Source organism: Mchenga conophoros, linkage group LG14 (genome assembly GCF_057382185.1).
Source record: "Mchenga conophoros isolate Kocher_MC1m ecotype Shallow Benthic linkage group LG14, M_conophoros_male_GT1.1, whole genome shotgun sequence".
Lineage (NCBI taxonomy): Eukaryota > Metazoa > Chordata > Actinopteri > Cichliformes > Cichlidae > Mchenga > Mchenga conophoros.
The window spans coordinates 29,843,019-29,867,054 of NC_140539.1; the positions used below are offsets into that span (position 1 = coordinate 29,843,019).

Genomic DNA, 24,036 nt, shown 5'->3' on the forward strand with positions numbered 1-24,036 from the left:
ACCAAGGTGTTAAAAAATGAAACTGAGATGATAAAGACATTTTATCACAATTTTATAGAATTTCCTTCCAGTATAAAGGGACATCTTTTAGTGTTGCACTTATTTTTGTTAACAAAGTGACAAAATTGAAACAAGAATAAAAAAGTATTTTCTGAGATTCGCTCTAAACTCAAACAACTATTGTAGGTTAGGGATGTAATGGAGTTGTCAAACATTTATTAGTGCAAATATCACACTTTTAGTCAAACATGCAATCTGACACAAACACATGACCAACATGACGAGTTTCTTATTAAGATTTTAGACACCTTTTATTGGCCTTTTTAAGGAAAAGAAGTCAAATCAATATTTATGTGCTCAAATTACCACTGGAATTTTTTTTTTTATTTACTGTAAATATTTACCTGATAATTACAGAGCCCCTTTCATGAGTCAGATTCCCTGTTCTGTGCAAAAATATGTGAAGGTAATATGAAGCTTTAGAAACATATTAATCAGACAAATAAAGTGGATATCTTAATTTAGCATTTATATATACATGTATATATGTTGAGCTTTAGAGGAGGAACAGTAATACAAAGAGTTTGTTTTCGCTTCAGTGTAACTTTTTCCACTTACTGTCACTTCATGATATTAGTTTGTTCCACGTGCAGTATAAGAAGGAATCTGTTCATGGCCAGTGTGAATGAAAAAAATAATCACAGCATAAAAAATTGCTGTTCATTAGTGTTCATTCGGGCAACCGACAGACAGAGATGCAGATACTCTGAACAGGTTTTCTGCAGGAGTCTAAACTGTTTTTTTTTCAAGAAGCAGACAAGCTGTCCTGCTGTTTGCTTCTGAAATGGGGCTTGACTGTGTCTAAGCAGCAGAGGAATGTTTTCCCAATGTAGCCCCTCAGACTGTGATCTCTGAAGCCGTAGATGAGTGGGCTAAGAAAGCGTGGGATTAGGATAAAACAGAAATAATTGAAAAAGGCAATGTCTTCCACTGGCCAGTTAGTGTATAACAATGTGAGACTTTCAGTGATGGGGAGCGTGAAAGCCAACATGCACAGAAGCAGCTGAAAGCCGTGCAGCAGCACAGTGTGCTTGGCTTTATTCACAGATACTCTGTCCTGTCTCAGCTTCCTGGTTTCCAGCAGGATTCTCACATATGTGAAGAAGATGACAACAGCCACAACTGCAAAGAACATCACACTCACAGCAGTTCTGAATAATGCTTGGATTGGAGATGAGTTGATAAGTATATTTTTGCAGAGTACAGGTGTAGAGAGGACATCTACAGCAGGACGCTGTTTTCTGATGGAGTACTCAATGATGTGGAACATGCAACTTGTAAGCCACAGACAAAGATTAATGATCCAGATACGGCCTGAGCGCCAGGTGGCCGGGCGCTGCAGGGGATAGAAGATGGCAACATAACGCTCCAGGGACATTGCAGCCAGGATTAAAGGTGTGTTCTGATAAGTAACAGTGGATATGAACAGCAGAGGAACACAATAGAAAATGGGAAATTTTACCTGACCCATTACAAGTAGGAAAAGCAGCACAGAGGACAGAAGCTGCAGGGTGTCATTGATCAACATGTGGGCAAACAGGATGTAACGTGAAGTGTTTAGGAACTGCCTGTGAGATGCAAACACATGCAGCATGACAACAATGCAGAAGAGGAAGGTGCAGAAGAAGGGGATAACTGCACATACTTTGATGATAACAGACAGGCTTTTCTGGGAAGTTGCATTAAAAGGGAGTTCAGTCAGATTCTGCATTCTGCAGCTTTAAGTTGCAGCACACCTGTTAAAAAAAAGCACAACTTAAACTTCCATATACAGAAGATAAAATAAAACATAATGCATACTATCATTTACATTTACAACAGAAATTAGCTGCCTCATGTTAATAAAATAATCAGTAAAGTCAAATCACCCTGTAATACAAACCATTTACCCATTAAAATGAGACAGTGCCTCGCTCACCTAATAACAATGACTTTGTCTGTTAGAAGAGCTCAGATTTCTCTTCTTCTCAGCACACAACATGTTTTCAGCAATCAAAGTGTCAAAGATGGTCTTCTCTTGTCTGATCTGTTTGGCATCGGTTATCTTATGTTTGACTCCGTGCTGATTCCCCAGAGATAAATTAATTTCATGCTATCGTCATTAAGCATCATGGTTCTCATTAACTACAGATTACTGTAGGGGAAAAAGATAAAGCACCTTTTATCACAGGATCCATGAAAGGAAGTTAAACAGACAAGTGATTCTATATTGTAAGGCAGGGGTGTCAAACGCCAGGCCTCGAGGGCCGGTGTCCTGCAGGTTTTAGATCTCACCCTGGGTCAACACACCTGAATCAAATGATTAGATCAATACCAGGTCTTTGGAGAATTTCAGGACATTTCGAGGAGGAAATTTAGCCATTTGAATCAGCTGTGTTAGATCAAGGACACATCTAAAACCTGCAGGACACCGGCCCTCAGGGCCTGGAGTCCGACACCTGTGTTGTAAGGCATCAAAAGCACCAGTTGATACTGACTAAATGTTATCAATTTGTATTTTTACTTTTTTTCCTTAAATTCACTTTAATTTCACTGCTCATATTGACAACAAAGATCATTAAAATTTCACAATTACTGGTGCTAAAATATTAGCGTACATTAAAAAAGTAAATGTTCTTTTTTTTTAAACAGTACAAAACTGTTAAGGGTTCCGAAAGAGACTCAGGCGCAGGCCAGGGTTTCCCTTTAAGCGAAGAACAGTGCGTTTATTCACAGTGAACACAATCACCAAGTGGCTATGTACAACGTGCAGGGGAAACGGGTCCGGGTCGCCAGGGTCCGTGGGAAACAGGGTTAGGGGAAAAGGTGCTCCACACTTTCTGTACAAAAGCTCCTCCTCAGTCACTCCTCTCAGAATCCGGTTCCAAAAACGATCTAAACACAAAAGGTCGGGTTAGCGGGATAATAACAAAGGGCTTTCAAGATACAGGTTGGCAGATACACAAGTTTGACTGACGCTGATAGTTCAACGATCCAGCGAAGACTAGTGCAGACTCGCCATCTAAGTAGTGCAGTAATCAGCTGGGATCAGCGGCCGGTGTGGTGATGAGCAGGTGTGTGGGCCAGCAGCGGGAGCCCGCAGTGAGCATCGCCGTGGCGAGAGAGAGAGAGAGAGTGAGAGAGAGAGGGCGAGAGAGCAAACAAACCACAAACATATTGCCCAATAGAGGATTGACCAGCAGGGCACAGGGACCATGACAGTACCCCCCCCTCAACGGGAGCCCCCCGGCGACCCACCAGGCTTACCAGGATGAGACAGATGGAAGGCCCGCAGCATACGCTTGTCCAGGACAGCGGCCCGCGAAACCCAGGACCGCTCCTCAATGCCATAGCCCTCCCAGTCCACAAGGTACTGGAAGCCACGCCCGCGGCGGCGAGAGTCCATAATCCGCGTGATGGAATAGGCGGGCAAGCCGTCCACAAGCCGGGCGGGCGGAGGGGGCCCGGAAGGAGGGCACAGGGGGCTATTCTGGACAGGTTTGATTTGGGAGACGTGGAACACATTGTGAATCCTCATGTTGCGCGGCAGCCGGAGTTTCAGAGAGACGGGGTTGATCAGTGCCGAAACCTCAGAGGGACCAATGAAGTTTGGGTTGAGCTTCTTGGACTCAGTCCTGAGAGGAACAAAGCGCGTGGACAGCCATACCTTTTGTCCCACGCTGTATGCTGGAGCTGGTGTGCGGCGGCGATCTGCGGTCTGTTTGGTTCGGTCCTTTGTGCGCAGCAACGCCGTCCGTGCGGCCCGCCAAGCTCGTCGGCACCTCCGTAGATGGGCCTGGACAGATGGTACAGAATACTCACCCTCGACAGAGGGGAAGAGAGGCGGCTGGAAACCCAGTGAGACCTCGAAGGGAGACAGACCAGTGGCGGAGGAAGTCAGACTGTTATGGGCGTACTCAATCCAGGGTAGTTCATCACTCCAGATGGACTGGTTGGAGGACGCTGTGCACCGCAACATTGCCTCGAGCTCCTGGTTAGCTCGCTCACACTGACCGTTGCTTTGGGGATGGTAACCGGAGGTCAGACTGACCTTTGCTCCTAATGAGGAGCAGAATTCCTTCCAGACGCCAGACGTGAACTGGGGGCCTCTGTCAGACACAATGTCTTCCGGGATCCCATGCAAACGAAACACATGACGGGTAAGCAGTCGTGCGGTCTCCATGGCCGTGGGAAGCTTGGGTAGAGCTATGAAGTGGGCAGCTTTAGAAAAACGGTCTACGATGGTAAGTATGACAGTGTTGCCTGCTGATTGCGGCAGTCCGGTTACAAAGTCCAAAGCTATATGGGACCACGGCCTGGACGGAGTCGGCAGGGGATTGAGCTGTCCAGCGGGCGGCTGATGAGATGGTTTATTCCGGGCACAGGTCGCGCAGGCGGAGACGTACTCCCGAGCGTCTCTAGTCAGAGAGGGCCACCAGAAGTAGCGCTGGAGGAAGTTGATAGTGCGGTGGACCCCTGGGTGGCACGTAAAGCGGGCAGTGTGGGCCCATTGAAGTACTTGAGAACGTACTGATTGAGGGACGTAGAGCCGTTGGGCTGGCCCACCTCCCGGATCCGGTTCCGACACCTGAGCCTCCCGAATGGCTGCTTCGATCCCCCAGGAGATGGCGCCCACGACACAGGTGGCGGGGAGAACGGGAGCGGGCTCAGTGGTGTCCTCCGAGACTGAGAACTGACGGGACAGGGCATCGGGTTTGACATTCCGGGAACCGGGTCTGTAAGAGATGGAGAAGTGGAAACGGGTGAAAAACAGGGCCCACCTGGCCTGTCGAGCGTTGAGCCTCTTAGCTGATTGTAGGTATGCCAGGTTCTTGTGGTCTGTCCAGACGAGGAAAGGCTGAGCCGTGCCCTCCAACCAGTGCCGCCACTCCTCCAGGGCTAGTTTTATCGCCAGCAGTTCCCGATCCCCGACGTCATAGTTTCTCTCTGCAGGGGACAGACGGCGGGAGAAGAAGGCACAAGGGTGGAGCTTACCGTCCTTCCGTTGCGACAGAACCGCTCCAACCCCTGAGTCGGACGCGTCGACCTCGACCACAAATGGCTGCGTGAGGTCGGGTTGGATCAGGATGGGGGCTGAGGCGAATCGTTTCTTCAGTTCTTGGAAAGCTGCCTGAGCTTCTTTGTTCAACTGAAAAGGAAGCTTGGGAGAGGTTAGCTGGGTCAGCGGCAAGGCAACTCGGCTGAAGTCCCGAATGAACCGCCGGTAAAAGTTGGCAAATCCAAGGAAACGTTGCAGTTGGTGCCTATTAGGAGGTTCCGGCCACTCAACAACGGCTTTTACCTTCACAGGGTCCGGGCGGAGGTTTCCTTGGTCGATTATGTACCCCAGGAATGCAACGGTGGAGACGTGGAACTCACACTTTTCTCCTTTGACGAACAATCGGTTTTCGAGGAGTCGTTGCAGGACCTGTCTGACATGGGTCTCGTGCTCGGATTGGTTTCTGGAAAAGATCAGGATGTCATCTAGATAGACAAAAACAAAACGGTTAATGAAGTCTCTGAGCACGTCGTTCACCAGGGCTTGGAACACCGCAGGGGCGTTAGTGAGACCAAAGGGCATGACAAGGTACTCGAAGTGGCCGAGGTGGGTGTTGAAGGCGGTCTTCCACTCATCGCCCTCACGGATGCGAACCAGATGGTATGCGTTTCGCAAATCCAGTTTGGTGAAAACAGTAACCCCCTGGAGGAGCTCGAAGGCAGAACTGAGGAGCGGCAGAGGGTATTTATTTTTTACTGTGATGTTGTTTAATCCGCGATAGTCAATGCATGGCCGGAGGGTTTTATCCTTCTTTTCGACAAAGAAGAAGCCTGCCGCGACTGGAGAGGTGGAGGCCCGAATGAGGCCGGCAGCCAGGGATTCCGTGATGTACTTGTCCATAGCGTCTCGTTCTGGAAGTGAGATGCTATATAGCCGACTGGTGGGTAAAGGAGCTCCCGGGAGCAGTTCGATAGCACAGTCATAGGGTCTATGCGGAGGGAGTGACTGGGCGCGGGCCTTTTGAAACACCTCAGCTAGGTCGTGATAAACAGAGGGCACATTAGTTAAATCAGCTGATTCCAATACCCCAGAAGAGGGCGTTTCAACGCTTGGAGGCGAGGCCGCTTTAAGGCAGGTCATGTGGCAGTCCTCCCCCCACACAGTGACACGCCCCTTTAGCCAATCTATGTGAGGGTTGTGCTGTTGTAGCCAAGGATGGCCGAGAACTAGTGGAGTGCGAGTTGCTTTAAACACCAAAAAACAGATTTCTTCAGAATGATTGCCAGAGAGGGTGAGCTCGACAGGCTCCGTCACCAGAGTGATGTCTGGAAGGCGTTGACCTGACAATGCCGTAACACGTAATGCATGAGGCAGGGGCTCCAATAGTAACCCAAGTTGCCGGGCTAACTGACAGTCAATAAAGTTTTGTTCCGCCCCAGAGTCGATTAACACCGATAGGGAGCGGCTCTTAGAGTGAATGGAAAGCGTGGCCGGTAGTGTTAAACGGGGAGGAGCTTCTTCCTGGCTCAGCTCGCCCACCAGTACTCCTACCATCACTGGCGGGCGCGCCCTTTTGCCCGCGAAGGGCAGGTAGCCACAACATGTCCCCTGTGACCACAATAGAGGCACTCACCGGCGGTAATCCGGCGCTGACGCTCCGCCGCGGTGAGATGGGAGCCGCCCAGCTGCATGGGTTCCTCTCCGTCCCCGCTCTCGTGAGTCCGGGAGGGGCCGGCATCCGCCATGGCGCCGGTGCCAGAGACTCCCGCAGCCTCATGGAAGTTGTAGTTCCGCTGCGACCGGCGAGCCCGTAACCGCTCATCCACCTTAATGCACAGGGACATTAGCTCATTAAAGGAGGCAGGGAGATCACGCATGATTAGCTCGTCCCTTAATTCTTCTCTGACATTGTTCAGCAACGTGCTCCGTAGCGCCTCCTGATTCCACCCTGCCTCTTCTGCCAGAATCCAGAAGTCGATAGCGTAATCAGACATGCTTCTCCTACCTTGTTTGAAGTTGAGGAGACGGAGAGCAGCGGCCTCTGCCCCGGTGCCTGGGTTAAACACATTCTTAAACTTGGAGAGAAAGTCAGCGTAGGTGATGACAGGATCAGAGTTTAACACAACCTGGGCCCACTTTAGTGCACGGCCCCTCAGAAGTTGAACTAAATAAGTGATCTTCGCCCCATCGTTGCCATGAAAACGCTGCAGCTCGCGAAACGTCAGAGACACCTGAGCCAAAAATCCGGCGCATTTGTCAGACTCACCCGAGAATGGTTCCGGTGTGGGTAAAGGTCCGTCAGACGGCATACCGACCCGCGGTGAGCTACCTGACGCTACGGCGGGCGGTGCCGCCTGGGGAGCCGGGCTGGGCGGCTGGGGATTCCCTGGTTGCGCATTTCCCCCCAGCGGTATTAACTGCGCCACTGCCAGGGTCAATGCGGCGACATCCTGCCGTAGCTGCCCGAGCATTTGTTCATGGCGGACCAGCGCGGCTTCCTGGGCGGCCAGAGCCCGGCCCACGGGGTCCTGTCCTGCTGAGTCCATAATGGCTGGATCGTTCTGTTAAGGGTTCCGAAAGAGACTCAGGCGCAGGCCAGGGTTTCCCTTTAAGCGAAGAACAGTGCGTTTATTCACAGTGAACACAATCACCAAGTGGCTATGTACAACGTGCAGGGGAAACGGGTCCGGGTCGCCAGGGTCCGTGGGAAACAGGGTTAGGGGAAAAGGTGCTCCACACTTTCTGTACAAAAGCTCCTCCTCAGTCACTCCTCTCAGAATCCGGTTCCAAAAACGATCTAAACACAAAAGGTCGGGTTAGCGGGATAATAACAAAGGGCTTTCAAGATACAGGTTGGCAGATACACAAGTTTGACTGACGCTGATAGTTCAACGATCCAGCGAAGACTAGTGCAGACTCGCCATCTAAGTAGTGTAGTAATCAGCTGGGATCAGCGGCCGGTGTGGTGATGAGCAGGTGTGTGGGCCAGCAGCGGGAGCCCGCAGTGAGCATCGCCGTGGCGAGAGAGAGAGAGAGAGTGAGAGAGAGAGGGCGAGAGAGCAAACAAACCACAAACATATTGCCCAATAGAGGATTGACCAGCAGGGCACAGGGACCATGACAAAAACACAAATACCCTGAATATAAACTATATTATATTTAGTGGAGGGGTATGTGAGCCAGTGAGCTTTCCTGAGCAGCAAAATACAATAGCAAAAGTAAAAATGTATTAAGTAAAACCACAATAAATGTAGATCATTATCATCTGAGCTTTGCAGTATTTTTTGGTGTAGCAATGTCTTAGTAGGATGAGTTTTTTTACCTAATAAATTTTGCTAACAAAATTATATACAGTTAGACCTTAATCTGGGTGTGACTAATGAGGGTGTGGCTGCATTTGTTTACAGTACAAAAAAGACATAACTTCTATAGATTTTTCTAAATTGACTAAAAGGCACAGTTCTTACTCCGATTATAAAATAAATGTAGCTACCTTGACCTCACCTAGTGACCCAAAATGTGGTTTTGAAGGACTGATATATCATGCCTTCTAGCACAGATTGTATGAAAAAGATGGCTGTAGCTGTTGTGGTCCAATCCAGTGGTTTTAGATAATAGGAAGTCTCAGCATTAGCTTTTCAGTAGCTGCTATATAAAGACAGAAGAAATTATGCTGGGGTGTCAAGCCTGGCTTGCAAGCACAGGAACAAATGTCTACTAATAATGGTTAAGTAACAAACAGTATGCTGTCATCATTATTTTTTTACTGGAAAGTTTCATTTTAGCAACATGCTTTTGGGACTAGCATTAAGATCATCAGGCCTCAGTCCTACGCTATTTCCTTTAAATGTCCTCCTGAAAAGACTAGGGATGGGTATCGTTTAGGTTTTATCCGATACCGGTGCCAAACCGGTACTTTTGAAACGGTGCAGGTGTTGAAACAGTGCTCAAACCGCTGCTTAAAGAATGGAGAACACAAACTTTGTCCAAAAACCTCTCATGTTTAGCTGTTTTTTTGTAAAAAGATAACAATGTTAGCCTTTTCTGCAGCTATAGGGCATATATGGTATCACTTTTGGCTGGAAGCAGTGCTTAAACAATGGAAAAAAACACAAACTTTGTCCAAAAACCTCTCATGTTTAGCTGTTTCCCACTTTTTCTTTGGTCATTTTTGGCCAGGGTGAAGGGAGTATCTGCCATCAAACAAGAGGACAGCCGCATGTAACTACGATGGTGTTTGCTAGTTCACCTTACATGCATTAATGTAATAACGTGGTGAGCCTACTCAACGTAAATTACACACGAACAACATTAAGCTACTCACGCAGAGAAGAACGGCTGCTGCTGCCATCATCATCCGTCATCATTTCTGCTACACTGGCAGGGCTAGGGGCCAGGACTCTCCTCTTCGGGTTCTTGGGGGATGTTGCTAACTCCGGGTCCGATAACAGGCACCACACCCGCAGTAGATGCGCTCGGTGTGAGGTCTCGCAGCAAGCTATCAAATACGGTGCATTTCTTGGCTTTTAAAAAAACGCTATGCGTCGTCAGGTGTTTCATCAGATTCGAGGTGTTACCTCCTTTGCACAGTATCAGCTTAAAGCACTTGTTGCAGGCTGCTGAGTTTGCATCTTTTGCTGTGAAGTACAGCCAGACTTTTGACCACTTCGCCTTGGGCATTTTTAATCTGTAGCTCTGCTCTAAAAAGAATGTACGTACCTGGGCCTGCCTACTATCCTTGGAAAGGTAAAATGATTGGCTAGAATCCAAAGTGTACACAGCAAATCCAGCATGTCCATATTAACACTGTCGGATTTGATTTCAACACTATTAAAGTGTCTATATGGGTCCACACCAGAGAGTGTTAATTTAACTCTTTTTGGAGAGTTGGTACGTTAACTCTGATTTAGTGTTAAACACCAAATCTGTCTGGAGTTGATAATTTAACACTTGGTGTTAAGAGTTTATATATTAACTCTCAAAGAGTATTTTAGTTTAACTACGTAAGAGTTATCTTCTAATTCTGTCACGGCGAGTGAGGTGAGCCGTGTGGAGGCAATGAAGGAGGATCCAAACGCAGGCAGTCGTGAAGGTGTGAAGGTGGTTTATTGAGCATGAAAGTAAATACAAACGGCAAAGGGAGCTATGACTAACTAGACTGGGAACAAACTAACTACAGAACACGAACCTGAACATGAGCAGAAACACTTGGCGGTTGACAGCAGGGAAACACACAGATGACGCAGGGTGGAATACACAGACGGACCAGCAACTACAATGACGGCAGACATGACTTAAATACACAGAGAATCACAGGGGAATTACACACAGGTGGTGGACACAGCTGGGAATAATCAACAAGACGAGACAAAGGTAAAACTGAACACACTCACATGAGACGCAGACCATCACAATAAAACAGGAACAAGCAACCATCACACTAAGACACAAACTCGACATAGAGAGACAGACAGAAAATGGCACATGGAGCTAGACAAATACTAAGCAGACACAACTGAAGAACAAATCCTAAACACCACAGAAACATGAAACTCAAATAATAAACATCATCATAATCAACACTACAAGAGAACAAGAAAACAATCCCTGATGCAAACTAAAACCAAAACATAATAAAACTCAAACTACTGGGTCCGACGGACCCAGAACCGTGACAGTACCCCCCCTCTAAGGGCTGGCTCCCGACAGCCCCAAACAAAAAAACAAAAAACGAGGGCGGGCGGAGGGGGTCCAGGAAGGAGGGTCCGAAACAAAAAAACAAGGAGCACAAGAGACCAGAATAAACCAAAAACAGGCCAACACAAAACAAGACCATTCACGAGTCCACAGTAAAGTCCGGGGGCCGACAACACAAGAGCCGAAACAGTTCAGGGGGCCGACCCTGCACACAGCAACGGTGGCGACGGGCAAACAGTTCAGGAGGCCGACCGTGCACACGGCAACGGTGGCGACGGGCAAACAGTTCCGGAGGCCGACCGTGCGTGTGTAGCAGATGTGAAATGGTCGACTGCGTTGTGACAACAGACACGGACTGGCTGGAAACAGGGTTTATTCCAGTGTGGAGTCCGTACAGCTCTGCTTGCATCATATAAAAGAAAATACAACTTATCAAAATAATAATTTTCACAACCGCCACTTCAAAATCAAATATTACAGTGGGGTAAAACAGAGACAATTATGGAATCACTAACAATAACGTATAACATTCAAATTCCCATTAAAATAGGTCAATTGCATAATACATATTCAAACAACTTTTTAACTCTTCCCAACATGGCTGAAGATACTGCTCAGAGCACAGCCTCGGGACATGAGCTCATTATACACATAAAACAAAAACTACACATTTACACATACCTATAAAACAGAGTGCAGCAGCAAAATCAGTGTCACACAGCGGCAGCAGGCTTCTCCTCACCCTGTTTAACACAAGTCAGTTCCACACAAACGGATGATACAACAGATAAAGCGCAGTTCCAAATATCATTTTTCTCACTCAAAGCGATTGAAAACACTTTGAGAGCTTTTAACCCTAGGAGCCAATACTTAACAAAGACAAATACACCGAATTTATATGGATAATTTAGTACAGGGAGAAGAGCTACAGAAAGCGTGCCTCACCAGTGTGGAGTCCGTACAGCTCTGGCTAGGAAACCCCACACCCGCAATGTGGCTGCAGGTGGCGTTACACTGATTAATGTCCCACTTCAACAATAACACACGGAACCTTAGTTCCACAAAAATAAAGTTCACACAATAAAAAAGTATAACCTATGTACAATACAGTTTTGAGAATGTTCACAATTCGTACATTATATCTCAGCTACATACTCCCCCCTGAACTTCTCAAAACCCGTTAGGTAAGGGTGAGCAACTGAGCGTCACATATAACAATTCGTAACTGTCAGTGATCTGGAAATTCACTACCCGGTGATACGTGCAACAAATATGTTTCCCAACTCATGGGGAAAGTAAACAGAAGAAAGTTGGCCAGACCCCCTAATGTTTACTCGCAAGAGAAAGTGCCTTATACACTATCCTGAACAAACAACACGGTAACAGCTACTATATGATGAATAGTACTCTGAGCTGAAGACAATCTCAAAATAGGTGTTAACATCTGACATGAAAATCACCCAACATATAAAACAAGTAGCCCTCACAGAAACAAGTTCTTGGCAAAGCTGCTTACTACATTGCCTGTTTGTAGGTTTCTTTGCTTCATAGTCTGGATTAACCTATTCACAGGCTTCACTATTCGACCCACTCTCGTCCTGATCTGGCCTGCTGCATTACTTGGGGGTACACCACCATGTTTCACGAGGCTCCCAACCTCGCTGACTGGCTGACTTTCAGGGTAACTGATACTTGGTAGTGTTCCCTCCTCAACTGGGGTAGTGCAAGCCCTGCTGTTGTTGTCATCATCTACTTCAGGGTAAGCAGCTACTTCACTACTGGCACTGTCACTGTCCTGATGCTCCTCATCATCCAACTGCGCACAGACACTGTCTCCAATACTGTCACACTCTTGGGGTCCTCTAGGAGCCGGGACACAGTCATCCGTCATCTGAGCCACCCAACGGGCTGTGCGTTCAGTACAATCGTCCTCAGGATCAGCGACAGGGGATTCTCCATCAGATTGACTCTGCTCCTGGCCGAGTTCTGATTCACTGGCAAAAGACATCTCTGGTTCGCCCTCGGACTCTATGGGCAGGAAATTAGCCTGCAAAAGCAAGTTCCTATGGACAACTTTCTCCTGTCCACTCTTGACGTTCCTGATGCGATACGTGTGGCATGTGGGGTTCTTGGAGATCACAGTGTAGATGGTCGACTCCCACCTATCAGCTAACTTCCTACGACCCCGTTCGCCCTTGTTTGCCAAAAGGACACGATCTCCTTCCTCAATGTCAACACCTTTCTGCTTTTTGTTGTACAGGTCTGCTTGACGCTGCTGACTAGCTCCGGTGTTAGTCTGGGCCAATGCGAGTGCTTCTCTGAGGTCATCTCTCATCCTTTTTACATAACTGTCATAGTCTGTTACATCATTGTCCCTTGCAACATTGTGAAACATGACATCCACTGGTAACCTGGGGATACGCCCGTACATTAGGAAGAACGGTGCGTAACCAGTGGACTCATGAGCGGTGCAGTTGTAGACAAAGGTCAATGTCTGCAACATCTGAGGCCACTTGTGCTTCTCCCTCGGAGGTAGGGCTCTGATCATATTTCCCAAGGTCCTGTTAAACCTTTCGGTGTGACCGTTACCCATAGGGTGGTAAGGTGTCGTTCTTGACTTCTGCACCCCGGCCACTTGCAGCAGCTCTTGGATCAACTCACTCTCAAAATTGGCGCCCTGGTCTGAATGGATCCTTTGAGGGAAGCCATAGACACAGAAATATCTGTCCCACAACTGGCGCGCAACTTGTTTTGCCGTCTGATCTGAGCACTGGAAAGCATGGGCCATCTTGGTGAAATGGTCAGTCACTACTAGAACATCCACACTCTTGCCCCTGTGATCCTCTGCGGACCAGAAGTCTATGCAGACGAGCTCAAGAGGACCGGTAGTTTTAATGCTTTCAAGAGGAGCCCTCCCCTCAGGCTCGAGTGTTTTGCTGACAACACAACGTTTACAGCACTTGACATGCTCGCGAATGTCATGCTCCATGTTGATCCAGAAAAATCTCTGCCTGGCTAGGTACAGAGTTCTGCTTTGGCCCTGATGGCCAGCATCATCATGGACACCTGACAGGACTTGACTGATTAATGTGGATGGGGTCACGTACTGATGGCGCTTTTTGCCAGTGAGCAGGTCTTTGCTCACTCTGTACAGGATACCATCCAACACTTTCAACTTTTCCCACTGTTTCATCGTCTTTTGCGCTCTGTGCGACAGGTGAGCTCTTTCTCTACGTGATGGACGCCGACCACGTACGACGAACGGAATGACTTGAGACAGTGTCACATCTGCTCTCTGCTCCTCCTGTAGCTCCTGGAGCGAGAAGGCAGACAAGGTGTTCTGGCCTAGTGAGGGAAACCGATCTAGCTCTTGAGTCAACCAGGAGATTGCTCTCTGTTTTGAGCCTTGGTCCCACTCAGCGTGGCCTGCGAAGACTGCGGAAACTTCATCATTAGTCAGGGAACAACACCCTAGGCTCTCTGCAGGGGCCAAACACTCAACACTTTGGTGGTTGGCACTGAGCCTGAATGCATCCTGAACCGAGATTTCTTTGACCTGTTGCGACTCCTCTAACAGGGTTGCATAGGGTTCAGTCATGAGTCTCTGACTAACACGGTTGTGAACGAATGGCTGCCTGCTCAGTGCATCTGCAACGACATTTTTACTGCCAGGAATGTACTTGATGCTGAAGTCGTAGGGGGACAGCTTTGACACCCACCTCTGTTCACATGCATCAAGCTTGGGCTTCGTGAGAATATATGTTAGGGGGTTATTGTCTGTCCAGACGGTAAAGCTATGCCCTTTCAACCAGTGGCTGAATTTGTCACAGACAGACCACTTTAGCGCCAGAAACTCAAGGCGATGGGCGGGATAGTTTCTCTGTGCACGGGCGAGGGCCTTGCTGGCAAATGCAACGGGACGTGCTTTACTCTCGCCCTCTTGGACTTGTGACAGCACAGCACCCAAGCCGTCCTTTGAAGCGTCTGTCGACAAGATAAATGGTTTGTTGAAATCAGGGTGAGCAAGCACAACGGAGTCAAGGAGTGCAGCCTTCAAGCGTTCAAACGAGTCAACATGCTCCTTCTTCCAATCACTTGGGCTGAGCCTCCGGAAAGAAGCAGCACCTCGGGCATTTACTTTCTTTCCTTTAGGAGCGGCAGTCAGGGTAAAAAGGGGTCTGGCAATCTTAGAACAGTCCTGTATGAAGTGTTGGTAATACATTACCATACCCAGAAACGACTTTATCTTCTTCTGGGATGGCGTAACCCCGTCCTCCATCATGAGATCAGCCTCTGAGATAGCGGTGATCGCCTTAACCTTGTCAGGATCGGTCGAAACCCCGCCTTCAGTCACAACATGGCCCAGAAATCTCACACTCCTTCGGAGCAGATGACATTTTTTGGGGGCCAGCTTCAGTCCATGGGCACGTAGTCTGCTAAACACAATCTCCAACCTCCTGAGAGCCTCTGCTTCATTGGGTGCATAAACAAGCAGGTCGTCCAGGTAGCACAGCAGGGTTAGGAAATTCTGGTCGCCAAATATGCCCATCATGAGACGCATGAAGCTCGCCGGGCTGTTGCACAGGCCTTGGGGGAGTCTGTTAAACTCGTAGAGCCCCATTGGTGTTGTGAAGGCCGTTAGCTTTTTGTCCTCCTCTGCCATCTCAATATTGTAGAAGCCAGAGGTGAGATCCATGGCACTGAAAATTGCGTTACCTCCCAGGGCTGCCAGACAGTCTGACTGGTGGGGCAAGGGATGGGCATCCTTGACTGTGCGTGCGTTCAACCAGCGGTAGTCCACGCATATTCTGAGATCTCCATTCTTCTTCCACACCAGTACCAGTGGGGACGCCCACTCACTGTTGGATTTGCGGATCAGCTCTCGCTCCTCCATCTCTGTGAGCACCTGTCGCAACTTGTGGTACTGCCCTGGAGGGACGCGCCGATAGGGAAGTCTGAACGGCCTGTCGTCAGACAGATGGATGCGATGGACAAAATCCTTTGCCAGTCCACAGTCCAGCTTACCCTTGGAAAAGACATCCTCATACCTGTGGATCAGTTGCAGTACCTGAGCCTTCCAGTGGTCTGAGACTTCACAAGAGTCGAGGTCTAGGTCCTCCAACCCCATCTTCTGCAAGCTGTCACGCAGGCTAGGGCAGGAGGGAGGGCTACTCTGTGCGTTGCTACACACTGTCTGGCTCTGGACCCTAAGGGTCTCACTTGGGTTTTGGTCAGAAGCCACTTCGAGATCTTCAACAGCTACACAAGCGGAAGCATCTGCTACCTTAGCGTTTCGTCTCAATGTGATAGGCTTATCACATGTGTTCAGGATTCGAACAGGGACCCACCTATCGCCACTCATAGAAACCACAGTTCTACAGACAATGACACCTTTTTTATGAGTTTGCGATTTTGGTGGTTCAACCAGAATGGCGCTGCCCTCGGAAAGGGGTGATGACGCTGGCAGTCTGCCCCATACAAGGTGCTCTTGCTTGGGGAGTAGAGTCACTGCCTGAGCTAGTTTGACAGTGCCAATGACATCTGGCATTTTGTCACCCCTCCACCGGTTAATGCCAGACAGCATATTCAGAAACTGCACTATTTCAGGCGCTTCTGCTGATTCGGGTTTGCTCAGGACTTGCCAGAAATGGGGGGACAGCCTGAAGTGTCTGAGGAGGTGTTTGATAACATTTGTCCCTAAAATCAACTGATCTTTCTGACCGGGGACCACTAGGGCAGGCACTCTGAACGTACAATCATACACTTCCATTTTCAACTCGCATATACTCTTGGGTTTAACCTGAACTCCACCACAGCCCACTAGCACAATGTCGGTACGAGTGTCGCTTAATTCCAATGCGACCCCAGCGCTCTTTAACTCTCGATCCGCCTCTTCGCTCAAGGTACACGCCATGGAACCTGTATCAAGAAGGGCCTGCAAAGAGACTTTGTCATTCACCAATGCATTCGTGTAAAATAGGCTGTCTGCCTCATCAAGTCTTACTATATTCTGGGAAAGTACAACAGTACCAGGTGGGGCACACTTCAGGCTTTCTTTGTATACAGTCTGTATGTCATCACTGGGATTGAGGGTTTCACACTCTTCGCTCACACTGTCCCCTCTCAAGTGCAAGCACCCTAGTTTCCCTGGGGATTATTTTGCTGGGTAATGGGCTCAGCTGCTCTGGGGCAGTCTTTCCTCTGATGCCCAACCTCCAGGCAACCTAGACATCTCCTCTCTCTCATGCAGTGAGTGCGCGTGGAATGTGAGCTATTGCCACAAACCTGGCACGAAGGGAACCTGGCTGAGGCTAGAGGCTGTGGTCTAATTACGGGGTGGACAGGCTGGTTGGAGCGCTCTAACACCCTCTCCAGCATACTGAGCACGCGGTCTAGAGCACTTGGGTCTGAAGCGGCAGCTCCAGCAGCCTTACCCGGGCTGTCCTGGGAACATTTTACTGTACCTACTTGGGCATGGTTCAGTTCAAACTCAGGCGACTCGCTTGTGGTTGTCGCAGTGGCCACGAGGAGGGGATGGGGTCTGGCAGAGCCCAGGCTCTTCTTTTTTGCATGACACTCTCTTTGGTGTTCATCAATGGCTTCCTGAACCTCCATTACTGTCCATTTACTGATGGGCTTACATTTGAAAACACAGGCGAGGCTGGGATCAGGACAATTTCTGATAAACATCATGGCTATCTCTGCCTCCATGTTCTCCATTTTGCCTCCCTGACGCTGTAAATGCTTGTCAGCTGCCTCAGCAGCGATATTAAGCCTCACCCAATAGTCTACTGGGGTCTCTTTTGCAACTGCTTGGGTGGCATAGAAGTCAGCCAGTGGTTGACAGGAGCCAGGACTATCACTAAAATAACGCCTGAGTATGGCATAGATGGTCTCAGGGTTGGTCACTACACCAGAACATGAGTTACTTTTCAAACCCACCTTAACAATGTTTTTAGCTCTGCCGAGGAGGTGGTTTAAGACTTCATCCACCTGCACGGCTCTAGACAACCCTCTCTTCTCTAAGTACACTTCCATCATGTCTATCCACTCATGAACAGAGTACTTATCCGCATCATCACCTCTGTACATAGGTGGGTCTTTGATATCTTGTCGGACCACTAAGTTCACTTTGGAGAGGTCGAGAGTGGTGTCAGGGCTCTTAACTTTGGGGGACTCGGCTGGAGCTGTCTGGTTTGGACCAAGTGGGACTTGACTGGATAGTAGCCGGCTAGCGATTGATTCACCTATCTGGGTTCCCAATTCACCAATGAGCTCACGTAGCTCTTTGTGTGTGCTGTCGTCGCTCAAAGCAGGGGTTGAGGACTGGCGCTCATGAGCTTTATTTCGAATAATGTCATCTGACTCTGCTGGCTCATCACGCAACATTATAGACCTGTCTCTCACTTCATCTGCCCCAGACAGTCTCCAACCTCTCCCAGCGACTGGCGTGAAAAGGTTAAAGGAGTCTTGGCCCCTACCAGCCATGTTGCTTACAGGAGGTTAGCAATAACTACAAAGGGGATCAGAAACAAAAGGAATACAAAAATACCTATCACTCAGAAAAATACAACACAAGTAAACACGGCTCAGTTAGACTCTAACAGGTGTAACTGGGAGAAATGCCTACTAACAGAACACTGGAAATTTTTTGCTGACCCACAGAATAATTTTACTTATATTACAGGTGTCGGAAGTGTTCAGCTCAACCTCAGCGATCAGCAGCGGCTGATCAGATGCATCCGGGTCACGGCACCACTTTTATGTAGCAGATGTGAAATGGTCGACTGCGTTGTGACAACAGACACGGACTGGCTGGAAACAGGGTTTATTCCAGTGTGGAGTCCGTACAGCTCTGCTTGCATCATATAAAAGAAAATACAACTTATCAAAATAATAATTTTCACAACCGCCACTTCAAAATCAAATATTACAGTGGGGTAAAACAGAGACAATTATGGAATCACTAACAATAACGTATAACATTCAAATTCCCATTAAAATAGGTCAATTGCATAATACATATTCAAACAACTTTTTAACTCTTCCCAACATGGCTGAAGATACTGCTCAGAGCACAGCCTCGGGACATGAGCTCATTATACACATAAAACAAAAACTACACATTTACACATACCTATAAAACAGAGTGCAGCAGCAAAATCAGTGTCACACAGCGGCAGCAGGCTTCTCCTCACCCTGTTTAACACAAGTCAGTTCCACACAAACGGATGATACAACAGATAAAGCGCAGTTCCAAATATCATTTTTCTCACTCAAAGCGATTGAAAACACTTTGAGAGCTTTTAACCCTAGGAGCCAATACTTAACAAAGACAAATACACCGAATTTATATGGATAATTTAGTACAGGGAGAAGAGCTACAGAAAGCGTGCCTCACCAGTGTGGAGTCCGTACAGCTCTGGCTAGGAAACCCCACACCCGCAATGTGGCCGCAGGTGGCGTTACACTGATTAATGTCCCACTTCAACAATAACACACGGAACCTTAGTTCCACAAAAATAAAGTTCACACAATAAAAAAGTATAACCTATGTACAATACAGTTTTGAGAATGTTCACAATTCGTACATTATATCTCAGCTACACGTGCAGCAACGGCGGCGAGGAAGCCGGTCCGGGGGCCGACCGTGCGGACGGCAACGGCGGCGCGAATGCAGTTCTGGAGGCCGACCGTGCACACGGCAACGGCGGGCAAACAGTTCCGGAGGCCGACCACGTGGAAGGCAGTGGCGGCCACCGAGCAGGTCCGGAGGACGGCCGCGATGCCAGCGGCGGCGACGAACACCTTCCGGAGGCAGTCCCCGAAGGCCATGACGCCATCTTAGAGGCCCTGAAAACGGCCGGCAGAGGCGAGGCGGAACGGGTCGAGCTGGCACCGACGGCGGCGTGGCAACCACAGGACCAGACGAGGCAGGACCAGGCGAAGATGATGAAGACACGGAGGCAGGACCAGGCGAAGATGATGAAGACACGGAGGCTGGACCAGGCGAAGATGATGAAGACACGGAGGCTGGACCAGGCGAAGATGATGAAGACACGGAGGCAGGACCAGGCGAAGATGATGAAGACACGGAGGCTGGACCAGGCGAAGATGATGAAGACGGCAGCGGGACGGCTGCGGAACCTGACGGCAGCGGGACGGCTGCGGAACCTGACGGCGGTGATGCTGCAGAAGGTGATGTGGAGATGTGCTGGCTGGGTCCTCCAGGACCACCAGCAGATGTGAGGATGTGCTGGGTGGGCTCCACGGGCCCTCCAGCAGACGACGCTTGAGGCTGGCTGGGTTCTCCTAAACCCCCAGCAGACGACGCTTGAGGCTGGCTGGGTTCTCCTAAACCCCCAGCAGACGACGCTTGAGGCTGGCCGGGCTCCTCAGGCCCTCCAGCCGACGAGGCAGGACGCTGGCTGGGTTCACCTGAACCCCCAGCTAACATGACTTGAGACTGGACGGGCTCCTCAGGCCCTCCAGGGAAAGCAGTCTCTGAAGCAGCAGGTACGGAGACCTCTGCCAGTGTGGACACTGGCTGGGACTGAGCAGCACCGTGGCTAGACTCAGGCAGCAACAGTGGGATACAGTCCTCAGAGGGCTGGAAGTGTTCCCCAATACACTCAGCAGAGGACTGAGGCGGACGGGTGAACTCACTTGAGCTCTCAGGGGGTGCTGAGAGCCGAGACTGTTCAGGTGAGTTCTCCGGTGAGGCTGCTGGTGCTGGTGTCTTGACCTCTAGGGGTCCAGAGTTGGCTGGTGACTGACACCCAGCCTCTGGGGAGGCCCTAGAGGGAGCAACTGTCTCTGAGATGGCCAGCTTAAATGAACCAGCAAAAGTTTGTGTGGAGTGTGTTCCCTGCTTGTAATGAGGCTGTGAGGATAAAGGCTGGGTAAATGAGTGGACAGGCTGCTGAACTGGTGGCAACTGAGCTACAGGTAGCAAAGTAGTAACAGGTGGTGGAGTGGCTGGCTGAACTGATAAGGCTGATGACTCTCTTGCCAACTGAGCTATTGACTGGGCTATGGACTGTAACATGGTGTCTACTGGGTCTGACTGTGACTGTGATGGAGGTGATGAGTGAGTGGCTGACTGAGTTAGCGACTGCTGGGAAGCTAACCGAGCTACCGGCTGAGCAGCTGACTCAACGAACACAGCCCCGGTATAAACAGTCATATGAACTGGTGAAACAGACAGAGCGTCTTTTCCACTCACCACAGCCGGCAGTTCTGAAGTCCTATTCTCCAGCTGTGGGGCGACGCGCCGACGGCGCGATCGTCGCTTCCTCCCGGGCAAAACCTCCGGCGGGCCGGGCAAAACCTCCGGCGGGCCGGGCAAAACCTCCGGCGGGCCGGGCAAAACCTCCGGCGTCCGGCTGGGTTGGGAAGCGATAGCGGCTGGTGGGTGTAGGTGAAGTTCGTGAAGGATGAAGTCTTGCGCGAGTGGGTGTAGTGAGTCCAATAGCCAGGGATAATCCGTGAGCAGCTGTTGCAGTCTGGCTTCCAGAACGTGGAGGAATGCTTCTCCCTCATGCTCTAGCCACAGGTTGATTATTTGTGAAGCGGAGTTCGTGATGAGGTCCCGAAGCTCCGTGGGTGGGGTGAATGCCGCTGGATCCATATCTGGCTGGTCCGTACTGTCACGGCGAGTGAGGTGAGCCGTGTGGAGGCAATGAAGGAGGATCCAAACGCAGGCAGTCGTGAAGGTGTGAAGGTGGTTTATTGAGCATGAAAGTAAATACAAACGGCAAAGGGAGCTATGACTAACTAGACTGGGAACAAACTAACTACAGAACACGAACCTGAACATGAGCAGAAACACTTGGCGGTTGACAGCAGGGAAACACACAGATGACGCAGGGTGGAATACACAGACGGACCAGCAACTACAATGACGGCAGACATGACTTAAATACACAGAGAATCACAGGGGAATTACACACAGGTGGTGGACACAGCTGGGAATAATCAACAAGACGAGACAAAGGTAAAACTGAACACACTCACATGAGACGCAGACCATCACAATAAAACAGGAACAAGCAACCATCACACTAAGACACAAACTCGACATAGAGAGACAGACAGAAAATGGCACATGGAGCTAGACAAATACTAAGCAGACACAACTGAAGAACAAATCCTAAACACCACAGAAACATGAAACTCAAATAATAAACATCATCATAATCAACACTACAAGAGAACAAGAAAACAATCCCTGATGCAAACTAAAACCAAAACATAATAAAACTCAAACTACTGGGTCCGACGGACCCAGAACCGTGACAAATTCATTCTAAAAAGCGGGAATTTTACTGTTCTGAACTTCTAGAAATTTCTTTTGGAAATAAACATTTACTAAAAAGATGCAATGGTTTTTGAAAAACATTTATTCTGAACTGTGCACCACAATTTCAAAACATTTTCTGAAAGATGTAACAGTATACATGTTCTCACTTCATTAGAATTTTGTTTATCAAAAGGTCTGACATGGTAAATGCAAATAACAGCATTCTCATCACTTATTTCTTCAATACAATATGCATGTCCTTCATTCATCCCTTTGTGGAACTTCAACACACTTCTGCTCTCCCCCATATTCCATCTTCACAAGCATATCCTGTGCGGAGATTGAATAAAAATTAGTTGACACTAATTAATGGCACAAACAATCCAGTAAACAATTGCAGCACAGTAAAAAAAAAAAAAAAAGGAATCCTCTTTGAGCCATTACTTGTGTAAAGTATTTTCCCAAAAGACAAGGACACAGGCAACAGGTACTATCCGGTGCATACTGGTACCCATCCCTAGAAAAGACTGTAGGGTCAAAGAATTTAATGTATATGTTAACCTTCATAATCAAGATATATAAAATATTTAAACCAACAGCCAAGAATTAAAAAACACCTAAATGATCATAAACCAGAACAGTAATTACCTTCCTAAGCTCAGTGTTTTTCCATCCCACAGGCTTAAAAGTTTGCTGAACTTGGCTCCATGTTGGAAGCCTCTTATGCAATGAAGGTTCATGTGTACCAAAAGCTGTACTTTGAGGGCACGGAAAAAGGCTCGAACACAGTAGAAAAGCCACAAATGCTGATACTGATGAAAATGCAGATGTAGGTCCAAAATGCACACCACTTTGTTCTTAAAATTTCCACATTTTGTAAACCATCCACTATGACAGATTGGACATTTGGTGGGCCAGTTCTGGTTATATGTTGGACATAATTGTTAGAGAAAATGCAAGAAAATGTAGTACAAGAATCTAATGCTTTAAGATGTTTTTTTATATTTAAAAAAACATTTGATAAAATGTATAGTTAGCTGCAAGTTAAAAATAATTTGCTTGATTATCAATAAAATAAAATGTTTTAGAGTTTGAACCCCTTCAGTCAGTATTTTTAACAAAGTGGAAAATGGAAAATGGTTGGTGGGCTAGATGGCACACTATTGCTCACATTTGGTCTGGCAGCTCTAAATGCAGTATCACTGGTAAAGAATTTAGACATCTAGCTAAGATTTGGCTTTGGGTTTTTACCAGAATCTAAGTTTACTCTACCTGGTCATACTATCTTAGTTTGTAGTGGATTGTCCAAAACTGTCAATGGCTCAAAGCTACTTAAACAGACCATCAGACTCTTGATGAAGTCCAGGATTATGTTCAGACATGTGATTAAGTGTTCAGTAAGGTTTTAACGATGATAATTGCTGGTATCATATGAGAAGTAATGTTTTTGCCAGATAGGAGGACAAATATGTGGACCTCTGTATATCAGAACTCCAGCAGGAATGGCCTGAATGTTTTGAACACAATGCACCATTTAATTTTTGTTTATCCTCCAACTGTGATTTTCAGGTCTGTACTAGTATATGCTGCTTAGATTTTTGTCCTGGTCTTGTAAAAATGGCAAACACCCTACTGGCACAAAACCTGTGGTATCTTTGACATAGTGCATTATCTTTTTGTGACAATGTTTAACATTCTTGCACAACATCACTCAAGTTGGTAATCAGAGCATAGAGCTGCAGGTGCAACAACAGTATTGTTTTTTAAAAAAAGGTGATGAAATCTATTAAGAGGTTTTTCTTCATTGAGTGTTGAATCTCCAGAGGGCCGTTAGAGGGCATGTCCCAAGTCCCCCGCTTAGTAATTAACAGACTCGCTGATTATTAACACAAAGCTCTCGAGTCCCATTGAGCAACCCGAAGTTTTCTTTTGTTTGGCAAACCAGTTGACTCTATAGAGAGCAGCTCATGGGGGTTTGTCAGCTGTTTACGTAAGTTCT

General features: G+C 48.1%; 1 protein-coding gene and 2 long non-coding RNA genes across 3 annotated transcripts; all 3 read right to left on the reverse strand.

The window, feature by feature from the left end:
- Nucleotides 1-72: 72 nt before the first annotated feature.
- LOC146560048 (odorant receptor 131-2-like) lies at nt 73-3,258 on the reverse strand. The gene is made up of 2 exons (XM_085244964.1): nt 3,017-3,258; nt 73-2,934 (listed from the first exon to the last, which is right to left on the reverse strand). Exon 2 carries the CDS (start codon nt 1,769-1,771, stop codon nt 806-808), a length of 966 nt encoding a protein of 321 aa, XP_085101090.1. The 5' UTR covers nt 1,772-2,934; nt 3,017-3,258; the 3' UTR covers nt 73-805.
- A 6,867-nt stretch (nt 3,259-10,125) lies between these two features.
- Nucleotides 10,126-11,722, reverse strand: LOC146560049 (uncharacterized). The gene is made up of 2 exons (XR_014888300.1): nt 11,417-11,722; nt 10,126-11,134 (listed from the first exon to the last, which is right to left on the reverse strand). It is a non-coding gene; the product is annotated as an uncharacterized LOC146560049 (long non-coding RNA).
- Nucleotides 11,723-22,121: 10,399 nt separating this feature from the next.
- LOC146560050 (uncharacterized) lies at nt 22,122-22,750 on the reverse strand. Its single transcript, XR_014888301.1, has 3 exons — nt 22,686-22,750; nt 22,482-22,564; nt 22,122-22,367 (listed from the first exon to the last, which is right to left on the reverse strand). It is a non-coding gene; the product is annotated as an uncharacterized LOC146560050 (long non-coding RNA).
- Nucleotides 22,751-24,036: the final 1,286 nt, after the last annotated feature.